This window comes from Gekko japonicus, unplaced genomic scaffold, assembly GCF_001447785.1.
Source record: "Gekko japonicus isolate JY-2015 unplaced genomic scaffold, Gekko_japonicus_V1.1 scaffold779, whole genome shotgun sequence".
NCBI lineage: Eukaryota > Metazoa > Chordata > Lepidosauria > Squamata > Gekkonidae > Gekko > Gekko japonicus.
In genome coordinates, this window is record NW_015174296.1 from 268,048 (window position 1) to 288,317 (window position 20,270).

A 20,270-nucleotide genomic window follows, 5' to 3' on the forward strand; every position below is an offset into this window, starting at 1 on the left:
TACTGCAGCCGTTTATTAGGAAGCTTCCTCCTGCTCTGTTAATGAGCCACAGAATTACTATATAAATATAAGGTCTCACCTTGGTGGCACTTACTTCATGAGAATATGAAGGCATTTAATGAAATGTCTTTGAGATTCAGCTTTTAAGGATTTTAAGCTTGTCTCATAAGATGTGTCAGGGGAAAAATATGTTTGGGAGCTAAAGTAACAGAAGTTTCTTTCAACTTTAAGGTGCTAGACAGATGTTTATTTCTGATTATTACGTGGAAATACTGATGTTACCCTTCAACTTAAAGTGATTATTACGTGGAAATACTGATGTTACCCTTCAACTTAAAGTGTGCAAAGTGTGTGTGGGGTTTTATGAGCCCTCCTTTATAACAAAGAAACATCTCCCCAATTGTCCTTTCCTTTCTACTTCACAGGAAATAATTATTTTGCAGGTTGAGAGAAAAAATGTATCCAGTGATGGGATTCAGTTAACAGCCAAATCAATTTTGGTACTTGGATATATTGTTAGTTTTAGCTTCCAAAAGTACCAAACTGTGCTATGTCAGAAACACTGACAGTGTTTTGATACTTTTGTGGTGTGTGGGTGTGTTAGTTTATTCCTCAATGGCATTTTAACACTTTGCTTATGTTTTTTTTAAAGTGGTGGCAGTTTGGCTGACAAACATATGAATCATATTGTGAGGTAGAGAACAGATTAAAAGAAAAAAATGGAAAGAGAGCTTGCTGAGGCAAGGTGGATTTGTATGGCATTTGAGAGATTCTGTATTTTCAAAAGGCTTGAGATACCAATTCCCTTTTTGGAAGGTTTCATCCCTTCCTTTCTTCCCTGACTGGTGTCGTTATTGTTGCTATGGTGAATAAATGAATGCTGCATGATGACACGGGGGAAAAGTCAGCATTGACGTCTTTGCAAGCTGCAAATAGTCCGCCCCCACACCTTTTTATTAGTGGAAGCTGACTGACTTGATTGTGAAAACTAATTTAAAAAAGCCAAACAGTGTCAACAGAGTACAGGCCAAGCTTCCTTTAAAAAAAAACAAAACCTATTTGACAGAAGCCCAGCATTACCTTTTCTGCTCTTTGCCTGGTGATAACTCCTGAAAGAGGTGGCCATGAACAAATCTGTAAAGGAGGCATATGTCAGTTCATATTGCTTGAAACACATTTTCAGGTCACGTGTGGCAAGTACTGTTTGAAGAAAACAGGGAAAACTTAATCTGACACTTTTCTGGATTTTAAATGGGGTGTTTCTGCTTCTGGTCTGCGAATATCTGTAATTTGTTAGGTTTTTTAAATCTGGTGTTACTCCCAATGCGTACAATGCTTTTTCTTGCATAAGCTTGCCATTTAAGCATGCATTCCGGGGCCTACAGTAATATTTAATCTAAATGGAAGATGCTGCATTTGGTGTCCTATAACAATAATGAAGCTGATTTTTTACTCTAAATTATACCTCTGTAGCTTGGCAGAAAAATAAAGTACATGGGATCTGGCAAGCATTAAATAGAAAAGTCCTGAATTAAATCTGTAAATTATTAATAACTCGAAAATGGGTTAAATCATTGGGGGATCTTCAGGAAAGAATAAATACTTACAGTGCTTCATTCCCTGTTATTTATCTTCAGCACAGTCCACTAAGCACTGCTGCTTTGCTGTCTCCAGTTGTGCTTTAAAAGCAAACATTGAAACTGAGGGAGGCTGTGCAGCAGTTCATTGGATCACATGTGTATGGTATGAGGAGGTGAGCCAGCAAGCTGGAAATGGGACAGGCAGCTTATTACTGCAGACTTAAAAGGCTAAGTATGCTTAAGAGTTTCTAATATAGTTCTCTGAAAATGATGGAGGCTAGTGTTCCACACTGTTAATGCCAAGCAAACAGTTGAAGATAATGGCTTTCTGCAGAGTCTTATGCATTTTTAATGTGGAACATTTAGAATGCACTGCTGTCTAACCTTTTATCAGTTTTTGCAGATTGTGATTTTTTTCTCTCTCCTTGCACTTAATATGTCTTCCACAACTTAGTTTAGTCTAGAACTAAAACTAATAAAAAACCCTATTCAGATGTTTCTCTCTGTTTATTATATCTTGCTGTAGGAGCACATCCAGTGATGAAATGTGCAATTTCTACATTATGTATTACATAGAAGCCAAACACGCAGTTTCATTCATGACCTGTACACAGAATGTAAATCCAGAAATGTTCAAGAGCATACCACAAGAAGCAAATATTCCTATTCCTGTCAAGTCTGATATGACCATGATGGCCCACGGGCATAATGAAGGTAAAAACTTTATCTCTATGCTAACAGCCATGGGGAGGGGATCATACCATTGATCAAAGAAGATAATAAAAAGAAGTATTATACAAAAAGTGGCCCTAAATTTATTGGAGTCTGTGAATAACTTCCATGTTTATCATTCTGATTCTATGTGACACTCAGAAAGCTGTGTAACTAGAACTTTCTCATTTGTTACTCTTCTTTTGGCAAAGACATATTTCATGTCCAAGGCCCTGTACATATGTATTCTTCAGTCAGTGATTGTAGCATCCAGTAATGGCGTAGATGTGTGAAACAGCCATAGCTGTGATCACGGGCTGATACCCACCCAAAAGCTTTCATATCACTTTCAACAAGAGAGTCTCCTAGTTATTCCAACCAGTGAGAAAGCCTAACCTGAAAGGTCTTTAGAGATCAGGTAGAGCTCCAGCTGACTAATGTTTGGAGGGTTTCTTAGATGGTCACTTTGCAGTTGCCTCCTTCACCTAAAGTTGGGTGATGGTATACAAATTCCTATGTGACCCTCCTCAGCTGTGGGTTTTTAAGAGCCAACATAGTGTTTTGCTGTTATTCAAGAGGAGTTGAGTGGTAAATGGATATAATGTAATGAGTGATCTAACCTATAGAAACTGTTGAATGAAATGGCCTGTATTTATTTCATAATCACAGATGCCTTGTGATAATTTGTGAAATAAGTTTTAGTTGCAGAGGGCCATGGACATATACAAGTGAACTTTCTGCTAGTTTCTCTCTTAGTATTAGTTCATTAGATTTCCTCCTTTTCAGAGGCCAGAAGAGGACAGTTAAGTTCTGTAGCACAGCAGCCAAAGAGAGAAGATGAGGAAGTTTTGGATCAGAGTACGTATATTTCTTTCATGAAACTAATAAAAAGTATTAATTTTGATAGAAGTGGTTATTATTTATTTTTGTTGTTAGCTGTAAGACTGCAGTTCCTTTCCACCAATTAACATGTGAAGATTTTCTCTGCCACCATATTACTGTGTCTTTTATATAATAAATGATTTATGAGGAAATGGTAAATTACTAGTTCCTAACTTTACAGGTAAAACTCATTAGTACTACTTAATTCTGTTTCATTTTCCGGTGCTCAAGTTAATTTGCTTAATACAATTGTATTTTATTTGTGTACTGTGCCAAAGAACTCATATCCTGAGATAATGTTTAGTGCAATGGAAAACAGGTACTACTTTTATACTTACTGCTTCACTGCAAATGTTTGTGAATAGTCATCATTGCTTTGTAGGAACTGTGTTTTTGTGTGTGGGGGTGTTGGTTTTGAAGTTCATGACGCAAGCAGCTTGCAGTACAGTTGGGTGTTTTTATGTTGAATTGATATATAAGAGGATATGCAAAGTGCACCAGTATGGATGCTAAATATTCTTTTTTTGTACATTTTTGTAGATGCAAAATGTGTGATATTGCATATTTCAGGCCTGAATAAGAACTGCAGAGAAACCTTTAGTTCTTCTGGGGCTCCCTTAAATCCTTCAGGATAGCATTGCCAGTAGAGACTACTTTGGTCTGAATACTTTTCTTACAAAAACACATTTGGGTTTTGGTAGTGGAATATCTGATGCTCTAGCATTAAAGTGAAGCAGGTGTGAATCGATGCCTGGAAGGGAGGTATCTAGCAGCCTTACACAGGTTGTTCCAACCTTTTAAAAGAAAGGTGGATACAATCACAGGGATGAATGCAATAGTTTTATTCCCTCTAAGTGAGAACTTTCCATTCAAGCAAGGTGTCTTCATTCTTGTCACCGAAGATTCCTCACTTAGCAGAAAGGAACAATTATATGATGATGATGATGATGATGATGATGATGATGATGATGATGATGATGATGATGATGATGATGATGATGTTATTTTAAAAAAACTTCCAAGACGGTACAAATGGACAAGAGAGCCCTTAAAATATGGTCATGTTTGAGCAATACAAAATTGCTGACTGACTGGTTAAGGATTGCATGTACATTATTAACAGTTCTCCTGTATTGATAATGACTGTAGTTTACTTTACTGGTTGATCCAAATGTCTGTTGTGGAATAATTCCTTTGAAAGAATACAGGGAAACGTGTCAGAATGGAAAAATCTATACAGGTTTTCTATTCTGATGTAATGGCACAGTTTATGTTGTGGTGATTTATAATGTGAAGATTGCAGTATGTGTTTGATTGTTTTGAAAATGTCACACATTATCCTTTGAATACACCAGGTAGTCACATAGTAATGGGAAATCAATTGGAAGGTGATAAGCCTTTGGGTCTGTTGTTGTTTTTAAACTCCTTGCACTTTGTCTTTAAGAGCCTTTTTATCACAATTTAATGATATCATTGTTAAAGAATATATCATAATCAATTAAAAACATTTTGCAGGTTAGATTGTAACCCAGTATAATGTCAGCATTGACTATGTTTTCCAGATGATTCATGGAAAACACATTTACTGCATTTGGAGCTTTAGAATAAATGCTTTTGATTATTCCTGTCTCCAGCCTTCTGCTTTATTGGATTTTCAGATGAATATATTGCAAGTCAAATAATGGAGATGCAACTGTATCCAAGCATTTATTCTCACCAATACTCCTGGTAGACAGGATTAATGTATCCATTCAGTGTTTTCAGTTGGGGAGTCAAGGCTGAGAGACTGGGTTGTCCAGTGACAGAGCAATCCCAATAAGACCCCATCCAGTAGTTTAAAACAGCTATAGCATGCAAGATTACTAGGTTTAATGTTAACATTATTGATTTAGACTTCAAATCTCTTCCTGTGAAGCAATTTCTATAGATTACAGTAAGAATTTTCTTGAAGGTTAGCTGGCATGCTGATCCCCTCTTAGTCTTGCTAATACACTATTCTGAATGTGGTAAAATCATCTGGTGATAACTGTAATGATTTAATATGGGGACTTGGCAGAATTCTTTAGGGTCTGAAATGCATTTATTTTGCTTTACTGATTTGGTTTGAAATTCACTTGTCTTATAAAAACATCTCAAAGAGGAACTGCAGTGCTGCCTAGTTTAATAACAAACCATTACTTGGTACCTCTAATATGTTTCTATGGAAACTGGCTCTTTAGTTTCGTTGGTCAAGAAAGAAATGAAAACCCCTTAAGAATGAGTAGGAGTTTTTGTAATTAATTTCAACAGGTAGATTTAAATTATGTCTTACATCAGTTCCCCCGTCCCTGCGGACTTCAACTGCAGTAATTCCAGCTAATACAAATGTAAGTACAGGAAGAATTAAAACCACTTTTGGGGCCTGGGTTAGCACTGTTTATCATTAAGGTGCCCCTTTAAAAGAAGTATTCGGACCTCTGCATAGCAATGCATTGTCCTATCATACACAACTATTGTATACTGGAAAATAGATTGATCTGTTGACAATTAAATCTTTATCTCTTTGTTCAGAAACTTTATAAGCTTGCCTTTTCCCCCATGTGATTAGGACAGATCTTTAATTCTCAGCTCCTTTTTCCACCTCCTGTGCCTTTTGCCCTTACAGTGGGTTCAGTCCTAGGGAAGATTTCCACATGCGCAGGCAGTCCCTATAGAAAGGCTAAAATTATTCCTTGCTGCTTAGTAAAAACACTTTACCCCGTTTTCTTTTCTGTGTAACACAAGGTACAGTTTCAAAACTAGGTTAAATGAAATCACATGAACTATCTGTTGTATATTCAATTGATCCATAGTTGTTATTATTTCATTAAAATTATATTAAAATGCTGTGTGTTGCTTCAGGCATTGGGCTAATATTTGTGTAAGCAGAACTATACTAAGTACATTTGTATTTCTACTTGCACATTGCTGAGTCTAACTATTTTATAATGTCTTATTCATTCTCCGTCACCAGTGTCATGATGCAGGTTGCTGCTGTTCCCCATTTAATGATGGAGAACTACGTCTGAATTATTCTTAGCCACAGCTATAAAACAGTTTCATGGGTGAGCTAGGATTTACCATTGTCTTTTCTAGACCCACATCACAAGCTTTTTATTTTGTACTTTAAATATATCATGTAGTGTAACTGCTTGTGTGAAAATTCCACCCTGCAGCAGATTCAGGAAATTAGGCCGCTAGTGGTGGGTGAGGATATAAATGTTGGATTCAGTATGCAAATCTTGCACTGATTTTTGTGTACCCTAAGTTGTTTTTTTAAAATGTGCAATTATCCTCCTCCTAAACAAATATTTAAGAATATGTTGTCTCTATTAATCTTAGCAGTATATGAAGTACCATATATTTTTCTTTATTCTAATTCTGTATTACTACTTAAGTAAGATGACCTGTGTTTCCTGCACAGTCTTTTCAGTCAGTTTCTCATCGTCCAGGAAGCTGTTTCATCTATCTTTAGATTAGTTTTCATATTATGTCCTTGCAGAGGAGGAGGAAAGTTTTGTAAATGTAGTTCTGTAAGAGATTGTCACAGAGCCAGACTGCCTAAGGTTTCAAAATAGCAGCCCAGAAATGATTATTTAAAATGCCCACATAAGAGTGGGGTGATCCCTAAACAAAAAGAAATGAGGCAAAACGAAGGAAAGTGGTTCTATTGAAACTTTTTAAATGGCTTTTTTGTTATTGTTGTTATTTTAAATTAAAACAGGGATACAGAAAAACAAGGGAAAGGGGGAGATACAGATATTATAGTAATCACTTACTTATTCATTACAAGGACTATCAACATCAGAGTAAATATAGAACATTTAACATAAACATTTAAAATACATAATATTAAGAAGGTTTTTATATATTGTATACATTTATTATTAAAGCCTAGCCTTTATTACCATTATTGAAACTTTTTTTACAACTTCAGTGATGAAACTGAGAAAGTAGTGTAGTGACATGTGTATGTGTTAGCATATTTCTCGGTCATCTTTCCATTACGACTGAAAACAAATGAACAACTCATTTGCAGTCACTTGGACAACAATAAAAACAGTTTAAGTCTCATGTAAAATATCCAAGGACCCTCAAAAGTCTTTCAGATCAATACACTTTCAAACAATGCCAGAGGGCCCATGTTGGTGCTTAATGTGCCTCTTCTGTGAGGGAGTTTGGGAACGTGTCTCTTCCCTTCCTGACTGGCGGGTTTTGTTGTAAATACCAGGAAAGTGCTGCACAGTATAAGTAAAAGAGAAGGTTTCTTTGATTCATTCCAGTTGGATTTCACACTGTTCTGTCGAGGAAAGCTGCATGTTGTTGGCAGCCACTGAAACGCAGTAGAGGACAGGAAGTACTCCTATTGAAAGAGATGAACTAGCAATGCTAGTCAGCTTGTAGCAGCCTCCAATGAAGAGCATCAAGCTCAGTTCAGACTAAACCATGGCTCGTGCAAAGGAGTTTAAAACATGATTTTCACTTCCAGATCTAACAGGCGATCCATATGGTTCACAACTGCTTGTCTAGTTTAATTTTCTATGCTCTCAGCTTCATCAGTTAATATCAACCTCCATGGTATGGCAGCCCCTGGAGCAGAATAATGATGATATAATTATGTTTGATAATTTGGACTTCACAATAAACCATAGTTATTGCAAACCATGATTGCTAATTCAGGCTTGCTGGCTGATAGTAAACCATAACTAGTAATTTCAGTGCTAGGCTTCCTTAACCATATCTCAGCATGATGCCTGAACAGAGCCACTTAGTTTTTTGGAGTACATACATTAACTGCCATTCTGCCTTCAGAGCAGGGGGATTTGTTATGAGAGATACATGGTCTAAGTTCATACAAGCCCTGCTGGATCATACCAGTGGTCCATCTAGTCCAGGAGCCTGTTTAATACAGTGACCAACCAGCTGTCATAAAGGGTCAACAAACTGGATGCAGATACCAAGATCTGCTCTGATGCTGAATTAGGGTTTCCGGTGCATTCCTGGAATTAGATGAAAAAGGGAGAGTCCTGTGTCATCGGCAGATTCAATTTTCTGGATAACCACTACTAGCAGTTTCATGTAGATGTTAAATAGCATTGGAATATGAGATGGATCCTCATGAGCCAAAGGAATAAATTAGTTTTGCCTATCAACCTGGAGCCACCATAAAACAGTACTCCTCAGCAGGGCTCATTTCCTGCCGGAGCACCCAGGAGCGACGCTCCGGTAGTAAGGAGCCCAGGAGGGCAGGCACATGCAGCAAGCCCCACCCCCTGCAGCCCTCAGTCGGGAGGAGAAAGAAGAAGCCAGTCAGAGAGGGGAGGGAAGTTGGGGATGTCCTTCCACAGCCCCCCCCCGATCCATGGCAGGCGAGCTTAGGCCAAAGAGGAGTGTAGGCGGGAGGAGACTGGAGACCGGGAAAGCCATGCATGCCTTGAAACGTGCCTAGGATGCACGAGGAGGGTGGAGCGTACCTCTTCACCACCACCCTGAACCAACCTGACCGCTTTGTTTCGGCCCCTCCAGATGCTGTGTGGCGGAAGCCCGGAGGCTGCCTCGGCCTGCCTGCAGCCCCAGCTGCCTTTGCGCCTGTAGTGTGCCCCGGCCCTTTGTTTGCGCTGATGGAGCTCTGTTGTTGGGACTTTCTTCGGGCTGTGGAGCTGCTGCGCTTGTGACCCAAGTGAACAGCTTTCACTGGGCTTCCAGTTGGAGGATGAGCATGCCCTGGGATGCTCACTGAGAGGTGAAATCCACTGTGGCTGAGGCCACGGTGGAACACAGGGTGTTCTGATTCTAATATGAGTATGAGTCCGAGATGCCCCTGCTCCCCCAGTTGGTTCCCCACATCTCCTTCACGCTCTCCTCTATGTTTTAACTGCTGGACCGTTCCTGGATACAAATTTCCTCTCTCTCTCCCTCCCTCCCTAAATTCGAGTCCAGTAGCATGTTAAAAAAGCAACACTTTTTTCCAATTCATAAGGATTCGTGAGTCAAAGCTCACTGCGTCAGGAAACGGAAGTGATTTCACACCTGATCTAATAGCCAAGAGAGCGGACGTGGAGCTTCCTCGGGCAGAGGCGGTATATCTTTAAATATTCAATACAAAGAACAAACAGGAGCTGAACACTCTTACTTTTGCACCCTATGACTGAGTTTCCCAGAGACATGTGGCTCGCAACTCTTGGGGCGGGGGAATAGTGGGTTATTTGGCCTGGGACAATTCTTATTTTCTTTACAACCGGTTCTATAGCATTACTGTTCTGGGTTTAGAAAGCTGTATTTTGTAGATAAACTATTGTATAACTGAATTATAGCAGTTTGCTGTAATATACCTTTTATAGATTGGTAGCTGAGGCTAACAATGTGGTTATATGTGTAATTACTGCAGTTCAGTGAGATTTATTTCAAAGTAGGTGTTTAGAGAACTGTAACTGAAGAAATAATGACCCTCAAGAGCCTTCAGCAAGCCCTTATTTGAGGCTTCTATTTGAGTTCTGATCTATGCCAACACTTGGGGGGCGGGGCTTTGGTCGCGAACAAGACGGAAGCCTTCTGAGTGTTCTCCCGGGCGGCCCTCAACTCCCCCTTGCTAAAACAACAAACTGTGAAAGCTTTTCAACCGGAAAAAACGATCAACCGAAGGAAGAAACGCTTGCGAACCTGCTTGAGCGATTAAACGAAAGTTTTCCAAACGTTCCAGTCGTCTGGTGACAGTAAGTACGATTGTCCCGGCCAACCCAAAATGGCGACCGGAGTTTCAGTAACGCTACCAAATTGCGCGCCACTAACTAAACAAGACCTCCTGGATAGCTTTAAACAACTAAAAGCTGAGATCCATGACTCAATTAACATGGCCCTGAAACCGGTCACAGAACAACTTGAAGCCATGCAGGCTTCTATGCAAAACATTGCTTTAACTGCTGACCCGGCCCTAGAAGCGGCTACGGCCACTAATGAGGACATTAGGAGCCTCCAAGATTCGGAATTCTAGGCCCGCGAAAGAATTCTACTTTTAGAGCATCGCACACGCGAAAAATTTGTAAAGTTTAGAGGCTTTCCTGAGAAAGCGGAGAAGGAAGAGGACCTCACAGCCTTTTTAACAGACTGGATCAAACAGTCATTTGCACTGGATGATGACAGCACCCCAGTGCTAGTGAGAGCATACAGACTAGGACCACAAACCTCCACAGAAAGGAAAGGCCTGAGGGATATTATTGCGGAGTTCTTAGACATCAAAACGAAGCAAAACATCCTCCTCAGGGCAAAGAACTCTACTAATCTTAAATTTAAAGACAAGAGCATAGCTATATATCCTGATGTTCCTCCAGAAGCTCTAAACATTACGATCGCTCAAACAAATCACCTTGCGTTTAAACGACGCCAAAATAAAATACCGATGGCTCCCAACTGGGGCCCTACAAGTGCGCAAAAATAACACCACATACTAAGCCGTGGACATGGACACAGGAGAGGCCATGCTGATTGCACTAGGTATCCACTCACTTTCTGAAATGGAAATTGACCCACAGAAAACCAGGAAATGGCCCAGGCAAGACACACCCCTAAAGTGGAGCAAAACTCCCACAAGTAAAAGAATAAATTTCTGATCTCTCGCATTATAATAGATCTCAACAATTGGATTATTAAAAGTTTATGTATGTTACCTTAAAACAATGATCACTAACTTTCGAAGCCAATTCTAGAAAAGCTGTAAATTACTGTTTAAAGCTTAGCGAGGGGGAGAGTGGGGAGTCCTGAAGAGCAGTCATAGCCCTTGAAATAATGTGATTCAGTTTACTGGAGTTACTAATAGGGTGGTTAGCAGGGATCCTACTTAGTAAGCCTTTAAGGCTTGGAGATGAGCATAGGCTCACTCCTCAGGATCACTGCAAAGGGGGGGGAGGGGGTTGGTCTCTTTGGGGATACAGGGTTCAGTTCTACTGTCAGGTTTATATGTCAGTTTGCACTTAAGATGGTTGGGAAAACAGTTGAAGTTATCAATAATTCTGCAAAATTGTTATTTTAATTCAAGGAGGGCAGCTTGGTTAAGTTTAATGGTAAAAATGCTTACAAATGTAAAAATTTATTTGTTACCCATTGCGCTATGCTTTGTAAAATGACAGATACTATAAATGTTGTAACCCTAAACTGTAGGGGAATTAGTAACAAAATTAAGGCTAAACGAATAGGGGAATTAGTAACAAAATTAAGGTTAAACGAATAGCCAATGATCTTCGTACCCAAATAATAAACATAGTCCTACTCCAAGAGACTCATATTAAGAAAGGCTCTCATATTCTTCCTTTAAAATGGTTTCCATCTCAATTCCTTGCAAACGGCACCAACAACTCCAGGGGAGTGGCAACCAACTTTCAATTAGAATCCTGCAAAAGAGATGAGATAGGACGTTATGTCTTTGTAAACGGGTTTTTTAAATGACCAACCCATAACTATTGCATCAATATATGGTCCAAATTCAAACCAATGTAAATTTATTCAAGAAACTTTAGCCAACTTAACCAAATTTCAGACTGGCCCAATCATAATGGGAGGGGATCTAAATTACCTATTAGATCCAAACTTGGATAAATCATCTCCAAAGAAATCCAAAACTACATCGAACCCAAGCTATTTACAAATGTTATTAGATAAACATGACCTTATTGACATATGGAGACAACATCATCCTAACGAAAGAGACTATACCTGTTACTCACCAAGATACAAAACTTACTCACGCATCGATTATTTGCTAGCATCCTCGAAATTAATTGGGAAAACCCAATCATTGAACATTGGACTCCAAAAGTAGTCTGACCACGCCCCAGTGTCATGCAAAATTTTAACTGGAAACATAACAATAAAGAAGCCAAGCTGGAGGCTCAATAAGCTTTTATTATGCGACCCAAAGGCTCAAGAGTCAATCAGACACGAATTAGAAAACTACTTCAAAACAAATTGCACTGATGACGTATCCACACACTCCATATGGGAAGCATCAAAGGCTGTCTTGAGAGGTCATTGTATAGCCTTAATGGCAGCCTGTAAAAAAGAAAAAACCAGGACAAAAATGGAACTCACTAATACTATTAAAGAACTGGAAGATAAGCACAAAAAATCCTGCCGCAAAAAAGTTTATAAATGACTACTTGACGCCAGAAAACAGTTAGAACTGATGGAATCAACTGATATTTTAAAAGGGAGCTTCCACAACAAGAAAACTTACCAAACCAATAATTCCAAGCACCTAAGATTACTATCATGGATACTCAAGAAGAAGCAAGCCGAACGATTTATTGGATGTTTAAAAAGTAAACACAATACCCTGCATAGGGAAACAAGTGAAATCATACATTCTCCACTCCTATTATGAATCCTTATATACTTCAAAGCATCCAAATCCAAAAGCGATTTCAGAATATCTTCAATCTATCAAATCTATCCCAAAATTAACGATTGATCACATCAAGATGTTAGAAGCACCGATAACGCAACAAGATATAGAAAAAGAAATTAAATCCCTTAAGAACAATAAAGCCCCTGGCCCAGATGGTTTCATTCCTGAATACTTCAAGGTATTTCGTGATATACTAGTCCAACCTCTGCTCAAAGTATGTAACGATATCCAAACATCTGGTTCCATGCCACAAACCTGGCATATGGCAAACATCTTAATCCCCAAGAAAGATAAAGACAAAACGGATCCGAAATCATACAGACTTATATCCTTACTAAACATCGACTACAAGATATTTACAGCAACCTTAGCAACACGCCTTAACTCCATCATCGCAGATTACATTCAAAGTGATCAGCAGGATTCATCCCTTCACGAGACATCTCGGATAACATCAGAAAGACCATTGACATAATTCTCCGTTGCCAACAAAACTCAAAAATTGAGTCACTTCTAATGGCCATCGACATCGAAAAGGCCTTCGATTCGCTGGAAATCCGATTTTTATTCACTCTATTGTCTCATATGAACTTTGGCCCCTCTTTCATCAAATCAGTACAAGCAATATACCAGAACCCAAAAGCCAAACTCTGTGTAAATGGTGACATCTCTGAAGAAATATCACTCCAAAAAGGCACAAGACAGGGGTGTCCCCTGTCGCCGATCCTTTTTGTACTCGCACTTGAACTGCTTGCCTGCGAACTATGTATAAATCAAGGCTATGTATAAATCAAGGCTATGTATAAATCAGCCATAATGAACATGAATTTAAGCTAAGTCTCTTTGCAGACAACGTCATACTATATGTGTCTAGACCGGAATCTTCACTGCCTATAATTCTATCTTCCCTTGGTAACTTTGCCACTGTTTCGTGTCTAAAAGTGAATAACGCCAAAACAAAACTATTCCCAATCAACAACTCTTCGAAAACGGAAGCTCAAATAAAGACCGCTTACTCATTTCAATGGACTAATGACTGTCTACAATATTGGGAATAAACATACTCCGCGACATCTCAAAACTGATAACAATGAACCACTCAACTCTCCACAAAGAAATTAAGACTACATTAGCTTCATGGAATACAAATATAATCTCATGGTTTGATAGAATCATGATCTTGAGATCCTTCATTCTACCTAAGTACTTGTACCTATTTCGGACTCTACCTATTGGAATATCAGATCGTCAAATCAACGCATGGCAAAAAGATATCAACAAATTTGTTTGGAACTTGAAGTCTCCGAGAATAGCCTTTTCAACTATGAAACAAACAACGAAGAACAGAGGGCTAGCGGTACCCGACCCTGGTCTCTACAGGAAAGCAACGATAATTGCTTCATTAATTTGGCAATACCATGATTAAAACAACCCTGATTGGAAAAGGCTGGAAGAGGACAAAGCCAATGATCTATCTTTACCAGAACTTATGTGGCAAAATAAGTTCAAAGAAGCAGAAACTCAAGCCAAAAACCCTTTCGTTAAAACAGCATTAAAGACATGGTATGAAGCAAGACCTAAACTAACAAATGGAAACTCACAATTAACTATATTCACCAGACAAAAATGGTTTAAGCCAGCCTTCTCTTTCAACTCCTTTAACACATGGAGGAAAGCAAAATTAAACTCGATTATAGACCTTATACACAAAAACAAAATGTTAACTAAGCTGGAACTAGAAACCAAGTACAAAATAAAAATAAAATGGTATGAATACCTCCAAGTGCAAAGCCTAATAAATAGCTCCAACTTTGTTCAAACCAGCAAGAGGCCCCTCACAGTACTTGAAAAACTTTTACACAAACCTCCCCCCCAAAAAGGGCTCATCTCAAAAATTTATACCTGTCTCTTATCCGCACATGCTCTGCCACTCTTAACCTATCAAAAGTCCTGGAACGATGACCTCAAAAAACAACTAACAGAAGAAAACTGGTCCGACATATGGCAGACCCAAAACAACATCTCCAAAATTTCCAGCATACGTGAAGTAAACTCCAAAGTCACCACAAGGTGGTACTTAACACCTTCAAAATTAACGCAAATCATACCTACCATAACCCCCTTTTGTTGGAAAAACTGTGGAGAAAAAGCCACTTATTTCCACAATTGGTGGACCTGCAAAGAGATTCAACATTTCTGGACACAAATTATCATACACATTAAAAAATTCACCGGTCACAGCTTACCTTGTACTCCGGAACTGATGCTCCTCCATCTCTGGCCTCCTGATAGACCACCTGAAAGAACAAGAAAATTATTAAATATTCTAATATCAACTGCAAAATCTGTAATGGCCCAGAAGTGGAAGAATCCTAAACCTCCAACAATAACACAATGGTTGCATGAAACTTGGGATGCTTTTATGTTGGAAAAATACTCCATTTACGACTTGAATCACCAAACTGAATGTGAATTCTATAACCCTTTTAGTATTTGGTCCCCCATTTTGAACAATATAGTCATGGACGAATTTAGCTGGGAGACCATATCTCAAGCTAAATATAAAATTATGCTGTTCAACTAAAAGACGAACCCGGCATTGCCACCAGGATGGAATAACGTCACATGTACCCAGCAGTCTATGTTGGCTATGATAAAAAATATCCCTTAGATTTTAGTATCCGTTATATGCTGCCTCCAGTTCAAAAATATGTTAAAGAATAAGTTGATAGTTATAGAAATAGTACTTATTCAACTGACCGTTCCAACCAAAAAATTATTCTCTTATGTTTTTATTGTTCTGTAATTTATTCTGCACCCATCCTTTATACTGCGACATGACATAGTTATGTAATTTTTGAAAATCAATACAAATATTATTCAAAAAAAATCTATGCCAACACTTGCTAAAGTTAATTTTTCCCATCTTCTTTTATATTCACAAAGTTCTGGTCACCACACCTCAAAAAGTTCTGGTCACCACACAAAAAGGATATTATAGCATTGGAAAAAGTCCAGAAAAGGGCAACTAGAATGATAAAAGGGTTGGAACACTTTCCCTGTGAAGAAAGCTTGGGGCTCTTTAGCTTGGAGAAATGACGGCTGAGGGTGATATGATCGAGGTTTATAAGATTATGCATGGGATAAAGCAGGTAGAGATAGAAGTACTTTTCTTCCTTTCTCATGGGCACTCCATGAAATTGCTGAGCAGTTGGGTTAGAACAAATAAAAGGAAATACTTCTTTAACCAAAGAGTGATTAACACGTGGAATTCACTGCCACAGGAGGTGGTGGCAGCTACAAGCATGGACAGCTTCAAGAGGGAATTCGATAAACATATGGAGCAGAGGTCCATCGGTGGCTATTAGCCACAAGGTATAAATAGGAACTCTCAGGCTGGGGCAAGTGATGCACTGTGTTCTTGGTGCTTGGGGGGGACAACAGTGGGAGGGCTTCTAGTGTCCTGGCCGCACCTCCTGATGGCACCTGGTATTTTTGGCCACTGTGTGACAGAGTGTTGGACTGGATGGGCCATTGGCCTGATCCAACATTGGCTTCTCTTATGTTCTTATGTTCTCTTATGTTCTAATATTATAATTTATAAGGTCATTGGTTGCAATCACTCGGCTTTAAGGTCAGGGCACATAAAAGGGAAGGCTTGTTTTTCATGTGATGGGCAATTGTTTTTGTGAGATCTGAGAGGGTCTAGAGTTTAAATGGTTTTTTAAAGAGAGATTCATGGCTCACAATGATGACTAAATGGAGCTTCAACATGTAGAGGCAGTGTATCTCTCAGTGGTGTATGCTGAGCTAAGGGGCAGTCAACGGGAAAGCTACCGTCAGCCTACTCCTGCAGAGTTTCCAGAGACATCAGACTACCGAGTCTTGAGAGCAGAGGACTGGATCTTGCTGGAAGCCCAGGGGAAGGGTGAAAGGGCTTGGATCTCTTAGATCCAAGCCCTTTCTGCCTTGCCTTTCCTCCCCCCCCCAAGCCTGCAGGAGCCCAGGGCAAGGGTGAAAGAGCTTGGATCAGGGGATGTGGCATATGCAAATAAGTTATGCTATTGAGCTCCTGCACCTCTTTTTCTACGAAATGACCCCTGCTCCTCAGTAACATTACAGTTAAATGATCCAGAAGGACATCATTGTCTAGATTTAGAAGCCAAACAGGGGATGCATTCAGTCTGCCAGCTGCCCAGTTAAAGTCATTCAAGAAGCTGACAAAGCAGTTTCTGACTAGAGATGGGCACAAACCAGGAAAATGCAGCTTGGTTTGGTTTATGGTGTGCCTGGTTCACAAACCACAAACTGTCAAGAACTTTTATGGGCTAAAGTAACTGATTCAGTTTGTGAGATTCGTGACCCAGTAGAAAGCGCCCCCCCCCATGGGAAAGACACCAAACTCACAGGGGATCTCTGGCTGACTCTCCTCTAAGTTTGGTGAGAATTGGATTTATGGGGTTTGGGTTATGCCCCCCCCAAAGAAGGTGCCCTCAGGAAGTACTTTTTGGAGAAAGGACCACCTAAATCCAATCCTCACCATACTTAGAGGGCAGGTAGAGGAGAATCAGCCAGAGGTCCCCTGCAAGTTTGGTGTCTCTAGTTTGCACAGGATCCATTCTATATACTCTTGAACCTGTCCCTGTCAGAATGACTGCCTGTCATTGGCAGGTGGTCATTCTGACAGGTGCAGCTTCAGGAGTGTATAGAACAGATCTGTTTCTGACTCATAAATTTCTGACCCATAAATGGATCAGAAGTCCAGATAATGTGTATCGTTCAGAGGAACTTGGAACTGGGCACCTTGCTTCAGCAACTACCCTGAAAAGGCAACATAGGTCCTTTCCGTACTAGACCTTAAAACTTGGTTCAACCCTGTCCCCAAACTTGCATTCTACACTAAACGTGAGTTCACCCCTGTAATTATCTCGGGGTATTTTTTGTTTCCACATTACATTGACGTCACCTGGGTTTTGCCCCACACTTGTCCCGGGATAAATGGATGCTGTTATAAACAGGGATAAATGCAAGGTATCGTTTCGCAAGTTGAACTCTGATAAAACCAGGGATGAGATCCAAGTGTGGAAAGGACCATAGCCACAGGATGATGGCAGATCAAAGCTGGGGAAGCCAAAGGGGTTTTATTTCCCCTCACCAAGGTCCTGTTTGTAAAAACTTAAGAGATGGGCCTGTCCTGAAATTGAGCATTAATTATGTGCTCCAGCCATTGTATCATTCTTTTTTCAGCAGATTTAATTAGTTAGGAGGGGCAAGATTGTGTCCTTCATCTCTCCCGTGAATGCGTGTGTCCTCATAGCAAGCTGAAACCTTGGGGGAGTTCCATCATTGGAACTGTAATTACAAAGGTTTCTGAAGCAATTTTTCTGATGGCCCACAGTTAAAAGTGCTCTTTACTTGACACAACACCAACACAGTATTTTATGTGTTATGAAGTGTCAGTCGATAATCTGGGTTTTCCTGTACACTCTGACTCCTTTATCTGGGTGTCGACAAACCCTCTTGTACAAAATCACTTAGAATGAACCCACAAGATCATGCTTAATCATGGTGACTTGATGTTTTTCTCCTCTCCCCTGCACTTATTAGGAGGGCTGTCTTGTATGGATATTTGTAGAGATACCCAAGTACTAAATGCTATGTACATTGCATCAGTTGTGAAAGAATGTGTACACAGAACAGATTTCTTGAAGTAGAAAAAGATTGGACTCCTGCTTGCATGGAGGCAGGGAAGAGCTGTAACTTATAATAAATAACTAGGAAAAATGTGTTCATGTTTTGCCCTGTGCTATCTGTTCCAACATACAAAACATCCTCTGACCATAAATCCAGTAACTTAAAGAAAAACAGGCTGTCTAACAGTAAGAATATTCCATCAAACATGTTAGCAAGGATGGCGTAACAAATTTTGTTCAGCTCCAATTTGCTTTGTTCATTTCACCAAAATTGGCCTTATTAACACTGGCAATTATGTTCTGACAGGGGATATTCACTCGGGATATAATCCTTCCAAAGGCTGGAATTGGAAATTTAGCTGAAATCACTGAGCCAAGAATGTTTATAAACATGACAAACTCTCTTTTTTGAAAAGACTTAATTTTACCCCTTGCCAAGTGCTTAATACTTTTTTTGTGAAAGACTTGAAGCTTAGCTAGCTACCACTTTCATGCTAAAGCAATTAAATAACACATTTAGGAAAATTTTAGGTTTCCATAAATCTGTTTTAAGACTAAATAATTAAAATTCTTAATCCTCCCAATAATTATCTCCCAAATCAAATGGCAGTACTTGTGAGCCAGCATATTTGCTGACGTGATAGTTGGTTTTCTGCTATTCTAAAGTATTTTCAGTTGTCCACAGTAACTTACATTATCAAATACCTGGAAGAAGCAGTTGTCTGGCGTATTATTATTGAGGAGGGCAAAATGTTTCTGATGGTGTGTGCTGGCATAGCAAATAAAACTCTGCTCCTTCATAAGGATGTGTGTTAACATAAAAAACAAATTGTATTTGGTTAAAGCTAGTTTGGTTAGGTTTGAGAAGTTGCCCCCCTCATCCCCTGAGTCTTTCATTTGAAGTTGCCACATGACCCAATCTCCTTTAATACTGTAACTTGTTCTATGGTGCTTTTGGTGACAGTAGTTTGTGTGTGTGTGTGTGTGTTTGTTTGTTTGTTCATTTGTTTTTAATGGGAAGGGAGAGTTTTACAACAAATCTGGAGTGCCCAAGTCAAATATGCTATGGTATCTTGTTCGGATTTTGCATAACTCAAATAATATGCACAAAGAACATGTTCCTAGTATGAAGGACCTGAATCTATGAAACCTGATGATTTCATCACTTTATGTTGATATTAGCTATCTTTCTTGTGTTCTAGATCTCTATAATCACTGACATATTCTTAAGATCTTCTGAAAATATATATGCTATGGTTAGTACTTCTGAAATAGTTGAATTAAGAAGGCTGTAAGGGTTTTTTTGCCCCTTTACAAAAATAAAGGTGCTTATTATATTCAACTCAATAGGGAACAGACCCAAGTGAAATCAGGCATCACAGGATAAGTCATCTTTCTTCCAGTCCTTCATAGCAGAGTTTCCCAGTACAGGCAAACAAGCTAACTGCATTAACTAAAAAGGATGTGGGCTAGGTGTGACACTTAGAATTAGAGAGATAATGTCCATACTAGTGCCAGAAGGTAAGGAATGGAATAAAATCTAACCAAGAAGATCCAGGCTTCAGGGATGGATGGAGTACCATCAAGCATCTCTAGCAGAAGGAAAATATTCATGCTAATGAACAGGTTTTCCATTCTCTAGTATCCTCCCTGAATGTCAACTATCTTGTGAGCTATTTTGGCTGAGATCTCTCTCTCTCTCTCTCTCTCTGTGGGTGCCAAAGTTCTAAAATGCACTCCTTTAGTGTATGGACGCTTGAACTGTCAGTCAGAAGATGCTGGCTGGGTTGATTGGCTGCTTTGTGCAGTCCCGCCCAGCGTTTCAAGGTCTTTTGCATATGGAAGTTGATTGGACTTCACTCCATTCCACACCTCAAACTCACCCCCCTCCCCGCAAGGCAGTTGGAATGTCAGTTGCATATGGAACCTTCAAGGTCTTTTGCATATGGAAGCTGGACTTCACTCCATTCCACACCTCATACTCCCCCC

General features: G+C 39.5%; 1 protein-coding gene across 3 annotated transcripts in view; it reads left to right on the forward strand.

Moving 5' to 3' along the window:
• PAM (peptidylglycine alpha-amidating monooxygenase) overlaps window positions 1–20,270 on the forward strand; it is a 142,665-nt gene that overhangs the window by 67,118 nt on the left and 55,277 nt on the right. For all 3 annotated transcript variants that reach the window (XM_015424091.1, XM_015424092.1, XM_015424090.1), the window contains 2 exons: window positions 2,107–2,294; window positions 3,078–3,149. In XM_015424091.1, the coding sequence (XP_015279577.1) occupies window positions 2,107–2,294; window positions 3,078–3,149 (260 nt within the window). The remainder of the gene's footprint in view (window positions 1–2,106; window positions 2,295–3,077; window positions 3,150–20,270) is intronic.